Raw genomic sequence first — 15,592 nt, 5'->3', positions numbered from 1 at the left:
TGCTATGAGTGGACTGTGTGGATTGGTGAGCTTGCTATGGGTGGAGTAGTGGGGTATGGATGCGTCCCTGCTACGTCTCTCCCCCCCACGCCACACGTGGCGCGGCCGTCGCGACCCTTGACCCGACCCAGCTGATTGCAGCCGCCTCGTGTCGTCGCCCCTCATTGGTTCAGCAGTCGCGAAGCGCCACCAATCGGATTCGAGGGCATTCAACTGGGGCCGGTCATGGGGAGGGGGGTGACCTCTCCGACAAAGGGGCGGGGTCCACAGCCATTATGGCCAATGGAACGCGGGGGGTGGGTTCCGCCACGGAGAGGCGGGGCTTGTGGACAAGAGGGCGGTACTTACGGGTAAGGGGCGGGATTTCGGGTAAGGGGGCTGGACTTGTGGGCAAGGGGGCGGGGGTTCGTTGCCCCACGTGGGGGTGTGGTTGGGGGGAGGTTTCAGAATCCGAATCTTGATTTCGACGGCTACAAAGCTCTTTTTTCTTCACAGATGTCCAGTAGGGGCGAGTCAGGACGTTACAACAACAAGCAGTACAAAAACGTGATCGGAGTGCAAAGTAACAGGAGTGGGTTTCACACAAACTGCGGAATGTCTCTGACGTCATTAAGAGTCGTCAACTGCAGTGCGCGTTGGTGAACTGCCGTGTTGGCGTATTCAAATGAAGACAAAACCGGTCCACAATTGTGTCTATCACTGGCTGCTGTCAACTGGCCACATTTTCCCATTGCGGTGGTGGTTTTAGACGAGAGGACCACTGTAGTTCTTCTGGAAGTGCTGATAGTTTTTTTTTTGCAAAACGCACGTTGTTTGAAACTCATTGTTGGGAGGCCTCCACCAATTCTGCTCTGATGGCTTTTTCTCTTCACAAATTTGACAAACTGGGTTTCCAACTACAGTAGCTTTTTGTTTTGTATGTCAACAGCACCTACATCTCTGCTTTATTGGCCTGGTCAATATATGAACCTTATGGCGGGACCCCGGGGTCCCATAAGCCCCCGGCTCTAGCATAAATAAACATATTATATATAATCTAAGCATTATATTATAATATAAACAAAAACTTTGCTCTTTTTCACCAATTGGTTTGAAGGATGGTGGCAAGTGTTGTCTTCTTAAACTACGCCTTTCAAACTGAAAACTATTTACCTGCAGTACCTCTTTTTAAGTACACTATCGAAAAAATTATTTACACCACTCAGTCAATCATCGTGTTTCTCAGTGTCGATTTGTGAACACACTTTGCAAACAGTACATAAAATAGTACGCGTTTTCAATGCGCTGTTCATATTGTAACAAGCGTTTATACCAATGTTACTCTACAGAGTAGTGGGTCGCCGCTCCTCTTATCCGCATTGATACGAGCGGTATATGGGGACGATGGCTTAACTGCATTACACATTCCTGCGGAGGGAGCTGGTAGGAACGTTGGTTGCTCGGTCAGTGGCCAGGGTCAACGGCGGCACCACGTGGTGTATTCCGCAAATATGCCCGACTGTGAGGGCGGGCACAAGCCGGCGTGAGTAGGTTAAATGTTGAGTTTTATAAGGGCACCACGGGGTGACCAGTCCCTCCCCACCCACCCAGCCCCACCCCACCCAGCCCCACCCCTCCCACCCCCCACCCAGCCCCACTCTCCCCACCCAGCCCCTCCCCACCCTCCCCACCCAGCCCCTCCCCACCCAGCCCCTCCCTACCCTCCCTTCTCCACCCAGCCCCAGCCCCACCCCTCCCATTTTTTTAATATCCGAATGTCCGGATACATGTGGACAGACATCCACAATTCATCCCCTGCCTGCTGCCAGAATTAATCCCGGCTGGGCTTCCAATCCACTACGTTTCCTACCAGTAATGCCCACTAGGAGTGCATTTGTTATATATCCGGGTGTCCGGATACACGTGGACAGACATCCACAGACATACACAATAAATTAATCCCCTGCCTCCTGTGAATTAATCCCGGTTGGGCTTCCAGTCCATATAAGGGCACCACGGGGTGACCAGCCCCTCCCCACCCCGCCCCACCCCACCCCACCCAGCCCCTCCCTACCCTCCCCTCTCCACCCAGCCCCACCCTCCCCTCTCCACCCAGCCCCACCCCTCCCACGTGGACAGACATCCACAGATATCCACAATTAATCCCCTGCCTCCTGTGAATCCCGGTTGGGCTTCCAGTCCACTACGTTTCCTACCAGTAAAAACCTATCTACACAGATGCATACGGATAAGAGAAGTATTATCAAACAGGAGGAATTAACGGTGCAACGCATCTCATCTGCTAAATATATGCAGGTAATAGGATTGTCAACGATTGATCCTGGCTGCAGACATTGGTAGGTCACAAATAATAATAATGAAGAGAGCAGTTTCACTGTATTATGCATACCGTTATGATAAATAAAGGACTTAAGTCGTGTAGGCAGTTTTAGCAGCTTTGGATAAGACGTATTATGATCCTGCCCATACCCGAGCATGGAGTACATTCGCTTGTTCAGCTCTTCTGCGCATTCGTCCTCGCTGTTGTGCTTAGACATGACGTGACAACAGAATGATCCCCGCCAGGTGGGTCGATGTGAGCGGTGGGACGGAGTCGCCAAAAATAAAATAATTGCGATTTTGACGTATGTATGTTGAACTTCTTTCGCTCCGTACGTAACCAACTGCTTATCGGCACGGGTGGCCACGTAATCATGTATATGTTGTGGTTCGTCTGAATACTGTATGTGCTGTCTATTCAGTAAGACAGTTTGCAATATTGTTCAGATGGGCAAAATAGTGTCCTCTTAAAAAACCACAACCAAAATAAACATTGATACATGAAGTATTTATATATTTTCCAATAGATCCATGTGGATCCAGTAAATGAGAAAGAAAATAAAATCGAGACATTCTGTTAAACCATCAAACGAAACGCACGTGGAATCTCGGTACAATGACACGGGCTCCCTGAACCATCCAGCCACCTCGTGCCCTATTTTTAATGCGTGGCACAACCACGGGCAAAAGCCCTGAATGCAGTCCGTCCCATTGAGTTTATTTGCAAGGTTATTTTTTTATATTTTATAAAAAACGGCGCATGCAAGCATTACAAAAAATAGAATAAAAGCTCAACTATTGACAACAGTGTGAGAGTAATAGGATGGAACATTCTAAGATAAATGCAAGTAACGTATTTGAGTAATCCCTGTAGTGTTCAAAATAAGCACATCACTATTTTTAACCAAAGGATTATTAAAAAATAAACAGATCTGAATACAAAATAGACATTTTATGCAAGTGCAGAATACATTCAACAAGGGCACAATGCTGTATAAATGTGGAGAATACTGAATTGTTCCCAATTTTGTTTGCCCAAGTGCAGTAGCTTAGACAGAATGGGCCAAGCGACAGAAACTGTAAACAGCAAGCGGATGAGCATGTCACTTGCACGACTGCTCGTAAATACATGGCTATACAGTAATGATTAAAAATCCCACATTTCCAAAATAGTATGAAGACAGAGGCTTATACATATACAGTTATTGTCGTGTACTCTGTGTGCATTTTTACAAGCATCAACTGCATTTAACTTGTTATTTTGTAGGAAATTAAATATGATACATTGTTGACACTGTTGACAAAATGCATTTTCGGGGTTTGGATCCCACATTGGTTGTGGAGGCTTGCTTGGCAGAGTGCAAGAGATGTCCATCGTACGCAAGCCTTAGGTGTTATAAAAGAGCACAACTCTTTTTCTTCCTCTCTATCTTTGGTTCTGGAGAGATGACAGCCCGAACTGTTTCATCAAACACATTCTTGAGGCCACGCTGCGTCAGGGCTGAGCACTCCAAGTACTTGATTGCACCTGAATGAACAAACAAGTGAATTCCTCCACTGTACCGACAACCACAAGAAGCCTGTGAAGCAGTGCGGTTTACAAATGTGATCTGTATAGTGCAAAAAACGATCAATGAAGCGTGTGCAGAGAAGCGTGCAGATGTGCATGCTTGGAATTACACGGGGTGACAGGAACTTGAACACATGGATTCATAATAATGAATTATATTTATAAAGCACCTTTTAAAAAAGTAAACAAGATGCCGTGAATCACTAAATATATATATCATAGATCAAAGGGGGATGATAAAAAACGAATAAGACATAGAGATGACCAATCGAATGCTAAAAAAGTGGGCTTGGGCAGGACACAGCTTGATGAAAAGGGTTGATGGCCAATGGATGAGGACAGTGATAGAATGGCAGCCAAAGGAGAGAATACATCAGAGGGTGCGACCACCGTGGCAATGGGACGATAGGATCTGTTCACGTGAGATTGCAGGACCGGGAGGGTGGCGATGGAATGGGAAGGCCAGTTTTTGCAAATGGAACAGAAAAAATGGGCACACACGAAATTATACAGATGAAACAAAAATTAACCATTCTTGAATAAAACGATGGCTCCTTAATTGTGGCAATGATGAGGTACAGGTTGTTCAGGGGGTGGATAATTACTTGGCTGGTGTAGTTAGTGTAATGTATGTATGTTGAAGTTCTTTCGCACCGTACATAGCCAACAATTCAATCGGAGGTATGAAATACCTTGTTTCCATGAACAGCCAACTCAACTCAACTCGTGTGAATGTGAGTTGACCTCAATTCTCCCAAATATCAAGTTGATGATAAACTCAAGTTAATGAAAAAGTTACATTTCTATGATTTCGGGAGTTATTCACGAAAGCTGGAGAGGTCTTTATATTTCTGCTTGGCCTAACTTCTGACACGGGGAATTCTGGCCAACTCAAGAAGAACATTTTCCAGGAGAAATCTAGCTATTGGCCAAAGTGAAGTGGCAGCTAACTCAAGTTATTTAAAAACACATTGGAACTGGATGGTGGGGGAGATAGGAGGCAAACAATTTTTTTTATATTTATTTTTCATTTATGTATATTACCACGAATTGTGCTGTGTTATGATAATTTGTATGCATTTAATAGCTTATTTATGTATTGACTTATGGTAATTCGTTAAAAAGATAGGTTTTTCGAAGGCGAAATCATTACCCGTGAAATGTGCTATTCACGAGAATCTCTAGAACGTATCCCCCGTCAATAATGAGGGAATACTGTACGTACTATGGCTCATAGTAACAAAGTATACATGTGATCCACAATTCATTTTTTCGGATTGGACCACGTTAAGAAGTGGGTGCGGATATCCTTTCGCATTGCTCACCTATCTCCTTGGCTAGACTCAGTCCCTGAGCATTGGTCACAGGCTGCATGCTTTTCTCCTCGAGGTGCTTGAGAATGTCCTTGTCTTCACGCTGGTCCTGCTTGGTACCCACCAGGATGATGGGGGTCTCTGGGCAGTGGTGCCGCACTTCCTTGAACCACTGGGTACACAGTCAACAGCCGAACGTTTACCATTTTAACTTTCCTCTGCCTGTGACTGACTGACTGCTGCTGCTGGTGTTAAAATAAATGTCAACTGCTTATATAGTGCCACTTGGGCTATGTTGTTAGCAGCATAGGACGATGCAGAAAAATAATTTGACAATGTCCCCACGTCTGTGCTCTACGCATTCGCCAGCCCGCACTGACGAATGTGGTGAAGTATGGTCACGAACTACAGAAAAGTGCTGTACATCTGTTTCTGTATAGCGTCTTTAAATACAGTCACATTTGGTCGCCATATATTGTATATCCAATTTTCTGTTGTATTGTGTTTTTTTTAATGAAGCAGGAAAACTCGTAAAACAGAAACATTTGTTTGCTAAGCTTAGCGGTTATGGGTAAGCATGTTAGCACTTGCGTCTGTATTCAGTTGCTCGTTCCTGTATTTTGCCTGAGGATTCTTGTAACTGATGCTGTTCCAATGCCGAATCAGGGTGCGCCAGATATATTTCTGCACACACATTAATCATACCGCATCCTAGGCACACAGATTAAACCGGAAACACTTGGTGAACTTCATAGAATGAAGGCTGTATATGGACATGGGGATACATTTGAGGGATGCGCAGGATATTCTCTGCTTTGCTTTGTTGTGATTTTGTGTATGTAATGATTGAAACAATATCGCATGTTGCATGGAAGAATTGTAACACTGTAATAATGAAATTATTTGTCTGCAACTTATGTCTTTTAGGTTATAAGCAAAGTGCCTGTTAATTGATGCAAATAAACAGAGTTATGTAGGTGAGAAAAATACTCATCTATTCTTGGTTTGTGCACAAAATTGCAAGGCATATAATACATTAAACCAATTGGTACTTGCACCATTATCATAGTGCAAAGCTATCACAAAGGTGCTATGTTTTACAGACAAATGTAGTTGGCAGGAGATTCACAGTCGGGATCGATGAAGCACCGGATGTCAAAAGGTGCGTCACCACTTGGATCAGAGAAAAAGGGGTCTTAGAAGTATGTTTATCATATCACCTTCCAGAGGTAATATTATAGGTTGGGGGTGGTACACTGCTTTCTGCATGTTGTGAATGGACATCTCTTTATTTCATGATGTGGATACTTATATGTGAGGATGAACACACGTGTGTAGACATGTACACCGTACTGTCTGTGGGTATGAGAGTGGCCTCAGCCGATCATAATCTTACCTGCCCAGCCATGTCCCACATCCCCATGTTCACATGTTTACCATCAACCGTAAGATTGATGACGTCGTTTTCAAACGATTGTAATGTAATAGCGAAAAGCAAGATAAATGTAAAAATCAAAGCTACCGCATCCAGAACACTTAAATACAGCATTGTGCAATGTTTAAAAAATCTGCAGCAAAGTGACAAACATTGCCCCGTAAGCAGAGCAGATAGGGAAGTGATCCCTTCTACCGCGTGGGCCACATGGAGGTCACTGTATGGGATATCAGACGTATTTCTGACATCTTATTCCATGAGTTGCCAATTTCATGTATGAACACGTATTAACTGGGTGAAAATATCTAAAATTTTAATGCCAATGCAGAATCCTCCTGAAAAAAGTCCTATTACACAGTGTGACTTCCTGGATAAATCATTAACTTAACTTTCAAAATTGAAGAGTTGAACTGTTCCAAGAGAGATGCGAATGGAGTTTTCATCTCATATGACACCAAACGCACAATTTGGATAACATTTGGGATAAAAAAAATTCCAAAAATTAAATATATAAACACGTACTGTTGCCATACCTTTACGCGTACGTTGTCATAGGAAGATGGGCTCACCACCGAGAAGCAAATGAGAAAAATGTCCTAAAGAAGCAAAGAGAGAGTTAGCTGCATAGTTTTACCGATCAAATAATAATACTTACTTGTGTCAGCAAGTGCAAAAATGCATATACTACAACGAAACAGTACACTTAATTAACATTTCAATGCTTAAGCGTATCCACAGTGAAAAATATGTATGATATATAGAGGCAAATGTAATATATTTTTTGTAGTGAATGCCATATGCTCGGTGTCCAGGTCATCTAGGAGACCTTTATAAATGTACGGCAAATAGAAAAAGTACACCTTTTCAAACACAGCGTATCACCCATAAGGCGACCTTTGCCTATAGGTCAAGTCTCATTTCTCACTCTGATGATGTAAGAAAGAATACACAAGGAGCCACGGAGGTGGCTGGGTGGGTCAAGATTGAGACCAATGAGCCGGCACCAAAGAATCCTGGCTTTGAATCTGGGTGATTAAACTGTGTTCTAAAGTGCAGAGAGTTGATGGGTCTCTTCGTGGTTATCAATGCGCGAAAAAAATTCCATCACAATAATAAATTAGGGTTTTCACTTAATGTGGCTACATTACAGCTTTTATAAATAATAAAATATATTGGTTGGACTGCCATGCAACATAGATTTCTCTGTGCATGGTGTGTGGACAAGTGCCAGTGCCTACGAGTATGGATGAAATCGGTCACTTGAAAGAATCTCACTACTGTAGCTCTGATATCCCTTCCACAAACCATTCTCTAACAAATTGGGTGATGACTTTCACTACAAGAGTTCTGAATTGACACTTTGTCTCATGTAATGAAGCTGATAGCAAGCTTAGAATAACACTGGGAGAGCTCGTTGTTTGTCTCTCTTCAGTACACAGGTAAAAGTATTCCCAACACTGTACATATATGCATCGATACTGATGTAAGCCAGCTTGGGAGCAATGTGATCAGAGCATTCGACGTATATGTGGCAGGCTGCAAGTTCAAATCTGTCATCATCTCTCTAGAGCTAATACAATCATAACCACTGCCTCAGAAACCATATATCCAGAGACCAGTGGTGCCTGCTATGGGATGTGTCATTGCCAGCATTGGCTGATTGCTGCGCATGGAGGCGAGTGCCAAGTCACGACGTGTCACAGCAGGGAGACAGATTTACACGGATGTAAACAATCCTTACATAAGCGTGTGTACAAGAACATGGGTGAGGATGTATCCACGGGTGTGGACGTGGACACCGTACCGTCTGTGGGTAAGAGAGCGGCCTCAGCCGATCGTAGTCTTCCTGCCCTGCAGTGTCCCAGAGCCCCAGGTTCACGTATTTTCCATCAACCATAAGATTGACGGCGTAGTTGTCGAACCTGTTTGATGCAAGCACGCCACATGTACACACAACCTCACTTCTACCGAGTGTACAGCATGGGGATGCAGTCTCTCACTCACGCGCCTCCTTTATTTACGAAAGAATGCCATGTACTTTGGCATGTCGAGCATGTTACACAACACGCAAGTGTGTACATTATTTTTACGCGAAACAGCCATGCTTCACGAATTGGCATTGGACTCAAGGAGCACTGCCGCCTGAGGTACACAAAAACAGGATATCATGGGGGGAAGAATGTCTCATCATACCAAAAGAAGCGAGAACTGTGGGTAAATGTGTTGCCTTAAGTGGTGAATTATTACACAAATGACAAATAAGCAGCCCATTTAATGTTCCGGGAAATTTACAAATTTCTCAGGACAACTACCCCAAATAGAGAGGATGAACCTGGGATTAGCAGGACAGGTGGTGGTAAACTTATTCTCAATGTATAATAAAACACGGCGAACAGTATCAATAATGTAGACAATGCATTTTCTTCACATTTTGCTCTGCAATAACGCCTACTTCCACAGAAACAAAACGTTTACATGTAAAAGGTGTTTTAAATATTTTTTTGCTGCCATTGGCAACAAAGGGATAACTCACACTGTCGGAATGTACTCCCCGGGGAAGGTGTTGTTGCTGAAGCTGATCAGCATGCACGTCTTTCCCACCGCACTGACACAAAGTGCACAAACACCACCGTCAACTCCTCTGTAGATGTTTACTTGTGAGCTCTCGCATAATTGTTAATGAACTGCACGTTCCATTTCCATCCTGGTGGATCCACGCTTCCACGACCACGAGCAGCCTCCTACACCCACGATTCAATCGGCTCCCATGCCTCCATACTCTGCTCGGTTGACTTGACATGAAATCAATTCAAACTGCCAGGACCTCTGATGAAGGTCAGCTGAAAGCATGAGGGAATGCAACAATCCAAAGGTTTTCCACATTACGCCACATATGGTGAACCGAGATAATGAGAGGGACCAGCCTCTTGTTTGTTATTGTAAATATGACAATGTACCCATCTTCAAAAATATGTTTTTAAAGAAATTATCTTATTTAATTGAATCAAGAAAATTGCATTTAAATGTATTTGCTTTTTCTCTGTACACCTCTTAGGATCTGTGTAAAGCTATTGAAATTTAACATTGTCAGACAAATTGTCAATGCACTTTAGAAGTCCTGGTCTACGAACATGTCGGCCCTGCATATAACGCATGTTAGTTCGTTGTCTTTGAAGAAACATTGCCATTTGTTTTCCCACCCAGATATACTTCATAGTCGATTTCCACTGTTAAACCGAACTGCTGTGTACAGGACAACATTAGTTTGAAAAATAAGACTTCAAGTACAGTCGTTACGCGCTATGGTCTGTAATATGCAGCACAAATTGGTTTTGCTACAATTCCTCAGCTTAAATCAGTGCAGCCGTTGAAATGAGCTCCTTCGATGTCACGCGAACGCCTTTTCCCAGACACAACTGAACAGCAAAGCTGTTGCCAAAGCATCCTGACAAAACTTGGAAATAACACATGAAGACATCGTCTTACATACAGTGAGGGAAAAAAGTATTTGATCCCCTGCTGATTTTGCACGTTTGCCCACTGACAAAGAAATGATCAGTCTGTAATTTAATGGTAGGTCTATTTGAACAGTGAGAGACAGAATGACAACAAAATATCCTGAAAAACGCATGTCAAAAATGTTATAAATTGATTTGCATTTTAATGAGGAAAATAAGTATTTGACCCCCTCTCAATCAGAAAGATTTCTGGCTCCCAGGTGTCTTTTATAAGGTAACGAGCTGAGATTAGGAGCGCACTCTTAAAGGGAGTGCTTCTAATCTCAGCTTGTTACCTGTATAAAAGACACCTGTCCACAGAAGCAATCAATCAATCAGATTCCAAACTCTCCACCATGGCCAAGATGAGGGAAATAAGTGTTTGACCCCCTCTCAATCAGAAAGATTTCTGGCTCCCAGGTGTCTTTTATACAGGTAACGAGCTGAGATTAGGGGCGCACTCTTAAAGGGAGTGCTTCTAATCTCAGCTTGTTACCTGTATAAAAGACACCTGTCCACAGAAACAATCAGATTCCAAATTCTCCACCATGGCCAAGACCAAAGAGCTCTCCAAGGATGTCAGGGACAAGATTGTAGAACTACACAAGGCTGGAATAGGCTACAAGATCATTTCCAAGCAGCTTGGTGAGAAGGTGACAACAGTTGGTGCGATTATTCGCAAATGGAAGAAACACAAAATAACTGTCAATCTTCCTCGGCATGGGGCTCCATGCAAGATCTCACCTCGTGGAGTTGCAATGATCATGAGAATGGTGAAGAATCAGCCCAGAACTACACGGGAGGATCTTGTCAATAATCTCAAGGCAGCTGGGACCATAGTCACCAAGAAAACAATTGGTAACACACTACGCCGTGAAGGACTGAAATCCTGCAGCGCCCGCAAGGTCCCCCTGCTCAAGAAAGCACATATACATGTCCGTCTGAAGTTTGCCAATGAACATCTGTATGATTCAGAGGACAACTGGGTGAATGTGTTATGGTCAGATGAGACCAAAATGGAGCTCTTTTGCATCAACTCAACTCGCCGTGTTTGGAGGAGGAATGCTGCCTATGATCCCAAGAACACCATCCCCACCGTCAAACATGGAGGTGGAAACATTATGCTTTGGGGGTGTTTTTCTGCTAAGGGGACAGGACAACTTCACCGCATCAAAGGGACGATGGACGGGGCCATGTACCGTCAAATCTTGGGTGAGAACCTCCTTCCCTCAGCCAGAGCATTGAAAATGGGTCGTGGATGGGTATTCCAGCATGACAATGACCCATAACACACGGCCAAGGCAACAAAGGAGTGGCTCAAGAAGAAGCACATTAATTTAGCCAGCCTCCAGACCTTAATCCCATTGAAAATCTGTGGAGGGAGCTGAAGGTTCGAGTTGCCAAACGTCAGCCTCAAAACCTTAATGACTTGGAGAACATCTGCAAAGAGGTGTGGGACAAAATCCCTCCTGAGATGTGTGCAAACCTAGTGGCCAACTACAAGAAACGTCTGACCTCTGTGATTGCCAACAACGTTTTGCCACCAAGTACTAAGTCATGTTTTGCAGAGGGGTCAAATACTTATTTCCCTAATTAAAATGCAAATCAATTTATAACAGTTTTGACATGCGTTTTTCTGGATTTTGTTGTTGTTATTCTGTCTCTCACTGTTCAAATAAACCTACCATTAAAATTATAGACTGATCATTTTTTTTGTCAGTGGGCAAACGTACAAAATCAGCAGGGGATAAAATACTTTTTTCCCTCACTGTATGAACTAGCACATACGCAGACCTAATGAGAAGCCAAAAAAAAACTTAAAATGGAACTCGTGTTGTGATCATGATGCCAATCTTGCTGTAAAATGGCAGTGCGGCTTGACTGAACATGAGTAATTTGTTATCGTCTGTGTGCCTGGCATAGATACGTCTTTGCTCCCTATTCTCTTGCCTTGTGTCAAATGCACTGTTCTAAGTGCAACTAGCAGTCCTTCGACCACGAGGTCCATTACCCTCAAATTCCCTGCCTTTGAAGTGATTTTCTCCAAGTATGAGCTTGTAGGGATGGTCACAATTCCCCATTATGAAATGGCGTGTCACTATATTTACATGGCGTACATATGTGCAGCACAACAGTTATTTTAAGAAGCCGATCAAGGTAAAAAAATATATACTTTTTCGTGGATACGTTTTAAAATTAGCTTTCTTCCTCATTCTTGTTCCATCAAGCGTCTATTCACTGGTCATAAGTAAATTCCAAACGCATTGTAACCTGGCTTTGAACAAAGACCACCGCTACAGTATGCGTATAAACAAGAAATGCACGCTTTAGCAGCAAGTGATGTGTGAGCTGTACCCAGCCGGCACGAACTGACGTTGAAAGCGGAAACATTGCTTTACCCTGAATTCCTCTGTAATATCCTTCGGCTAGATTGGCTTCGGAGTGACAGATGAGGTTTTGGAGTGATTTGCCTGTGCCACACATATGTAAGTTTCAGATGTCCAATTAATAGCACGCTGTGGTCAGTACATGGTTACCACAAGGTCTGTCACTCCATGGGGTAGATGCGATTTGCGACCTTTGTCTCCAGGTCGCTACAGCGATAAGGAGAACAGAGCAGGTATGAACATGTATCTTTTTGAAATATCTAATGAAGCCTCTACAATGACGATCCGTTACCAATGCACCATGACAGCATACGCGGGACTACACAATGTATGCAACGGATTCAGTTCACAAAATGTGAAACATTTCTGAAAAATTGTCACATATATAATCACTTTGACATGTAATCTCGTGCTTAAAGCTATGGGACCTGAAACGAATTGCGGGTGGCTCTGAGATCCCACACGGGAATCTGCAACTGTAGTAAGAAGCCCCAAAGAGCGTTATGATGTGTAAGCGAAGACAGACACAGAACAGAGCTGTCCGTGCTCCACCCCGTGTGGATTTCTCGAAAGGGTGGAAGAGGCCACTCGGCCCGACGCGAGCGCCCGTCCGAGACTTTCAAACTCGCCGCCACCTTTCCTCCATTCACACTTTGAATATCTTTCCATTCACACTTTGAATATCTTTCCATTCACACTTTGTATATCTTTCCATTCACACTTTGAATATCTTTCCATTCACACTTTGAATATCTTGTAGACGAAACGTAGCAGCCGACCCGGGCGTTACGCGCTCAGCGCAAGCGGTTTTAACGCATCAGCTCTTCGCTCCACTTTGTGCCGAGCGACTTCTCCGCTACGCGGAACCGTACAAAGGAAGAAAGATTCCCCTCCCCACTACATACAGCCGTCACAGACGTTTGGGGCAAGTGCCGTCAGCGAACCGTACGAATGCGGCGACACACTCGCATGCATTTTTTTTAAAACTACGTACGCTGGAATACCATCTTCTAAATTGAAAACGCATTTCATTAGAACTGCTTTTCATCTTTCAGTTTGTCGTCGTGCCCCGCGCACCTCCCATAAGCACGGTTGACGACGTGAGTCGCGAAAGAAGTTCAACATTGACGCACATCATAGACACATAGTACCGACAGCACCACCCATTACGACCTTCAACTTCACTCAAGTATACACCGACGGTTGGTTACACACTTTAAGGACAGCATTAGACAGAGGCTGAGTCGACCTACACACGCACGCACAGCGAGAGAGAGATAGGTGTGAGACGGTGAGAAGACGTACCCATCCCCGACCACCACACACTTGATTGCCTGCATGCCTGGCACAAGCGCTCACGCCCGGCGTGCGCTTGCCAAAGCCGCGGGGAGAGGGTGGTAGGGAACGTGGTGGGAGGGGGGGGGGACCAAGCAACCAAGCCTGCGTAGTCGCAGAGGCAACTGCGTATGAATCTTTAAAACTCTTGTTCACATATAACAACGGTGAAGAAATGGGAAGAGAGCACTCGAGAGAGAGAGAGGGGACAAAAGAAAGAGGCGTGTGTGTGTGTTGGAGTGGGGGTTTGTACAAATATGTAGGCGTTCACCTGGCCGGGGAAAATACCACCTGTATGCAGCAACAACAAAAAAAAACTTCCTCTTGCCTTACAGAGCGCGACGCGATCTTGTTGGTTCCTGCCGCTCTTCACTGGCGTGGTGCCGAGCAACGTTCTCCGTGCACGCGCGGTCGTGACAACGCAAACGCCCAGAAGATTTGCCCCATTCCCATAGCCGTAATAAAAATGTGTTGTTTTTTTTGTTACACGTTCTATCGGTCACTCGGAAGCGACGTTTCAGCGGCATTGATTCAAGCCAAGGAAACTCTGGACCGAGTTCGACATTCGGTGTATCATCAGCAGTCAAGCTTGCCTCAAATATTTGCTGGAAATCTAGATTTGAAGTTTTCGTGACTGCAGGGATCCATAACTCTTTGGTTCTTTCGGTAAAGTCACGTAATAAGTATACAATTTGTTTTATTTTTTATACCTACGTGACTTTACCGAAAGAACCAAAGAGTATTGCTGGAAAACTGCCAGATGTTCATAGGCAAGGACCTTACCGAATACACCAGATATGGTGTGTCCAAGAACGACGCACAATTATATATAATACTCTGTAAAAATACATAATACTAAATTATGGAAGGTGATTTGTCTTGGTAATTTGTGTTATCTTCTCCACAACGACGCTAATGATAAGGTCGTATTTGAACGCTTTAACGGCAGTATTTTAATGTGAAATGGTACCGCAGTGAATCGGGCAGCACCGAGTTTTGGACCAGTCAGTGGCTTTACTGCACGACTATCAATACAGTATCTCCAATATAAAACCTACAAACCTTCTACCGTACATGATAATATAACACAAACATATGGGATATTATTGGTTTTAAGGGCTTAATGTAATCCGGGTAACACTGCTGTAATAAATTAATATAAGACAAATGGACGTTCGTTTAAAATGTGAGACGTCTGATGAAAACTATAACATTTTAGATTTTCAAACATAAAGATAAATACTCATTGTGCCTCCCGTAACTACACACGGAGCCAACATGCAGTAGGTTTCAATCACTACATCGGTTTAGCACTGTATACTGTAGAGCACAAACCTGCCTTCATTATAAACATTTACGCAGACATTTTCTAAGCCATTTGTGAATACGACCCTATCTTCTAACAGCGGTAAAAGCTGCATTAGTAGAACACAATACTGACTACAGATTGTCACATTGGTTACAACTTGCATAGCATGTGCGCTCTAATAGCTTAGATATGAAAATGAGTACGTGTGGAATGTGTACGCTTTTGGATGCAATGTTCAACAGGCATAAACCTAAATAGTGATCAAGAGTAATGGGAAGTTATTCTAAATAATTAGAAATATTGTACTGTGAATACAACAGGCAAATCAAATGCACAAAATGTTACACTTGTCACTTGCGGATGCCAAGGCTTTTCCTCAAATACTAGTCTATCCACTTTAATTAATGCAATTTTTGGGACAAAAGAA

General features: G+C 43.7%; 1 protein-coding gene across 3 annotated transcripts; it reads right to left on the bottom strand.

The window, feature by feature from the left end:
- Window positions 1–2,812: 2,812 nt before the first annotated feature.
- Window positions 2,813–14,460, bottom strand: LOC116954167 (ras-related C3 botulinum toxin substrate 1-like). Of its 3 annotated transcripts, none has more exons than XM_032974650.2 (6): window positions 14,190–14,460; window positions 9,171–9,242; window positions 8,442–8,559; window positions 7,171–7,233; window positions 5,215–5,374; window positions 2,813–3,847 (listed from the first exon to the last, which is right to left on the bottom strand). In XM_032974650.2, exons 1-6 carry the CDS (start codon window positions 14,381–14,383, stop codon window positions 3,714–3,716), a joined length of 741 nt encoding a protein of 246 aa, XP_032830541.2. In that variant the 5' UTR covers window positions 14,384–14,460; the 3' UTR covers window positions 2,813–3,713. The 3 variants fall into 3 exon arrangements, with proteins under 3 accessions (XP_032830541.2, XP_032830558.1, XP_032830550.1); XM_032974667.2 differs by having other exon boundaries at window positions 14,128–14,213; XM_032974659.2 differs by lacking the exon at window positions 14,190–14,460 and adding an exon at window positions 13,827–14,083.
- Window positions 14,461–15,592: the final 1,132 nt, after the last annotated feature.

Source organism: Petromyzon marinus, chromosome 3, assembly GCF_048934315.1.
Source record: "Petromyzon marinus isolate PM22_M1 ecotype Great Lakes invasive population chromosome 3, UKy_Petmar_22M1.pri1.0, whole genome shotgun sequence".
Classification (NCBI taxonomy): domain Eukaryota; kingdom Metazoa; phylum Chordata; class Hyperoartia; order Petromyzontiformes; family Petromyzontidae; genus Petromyzon; species Petromyzon marinus.
The sequence above is the reverse complement of the archived record's forward strand: the minus strand, read 5'-3'. Positions and strand labels throughout refer to the sequence as shown.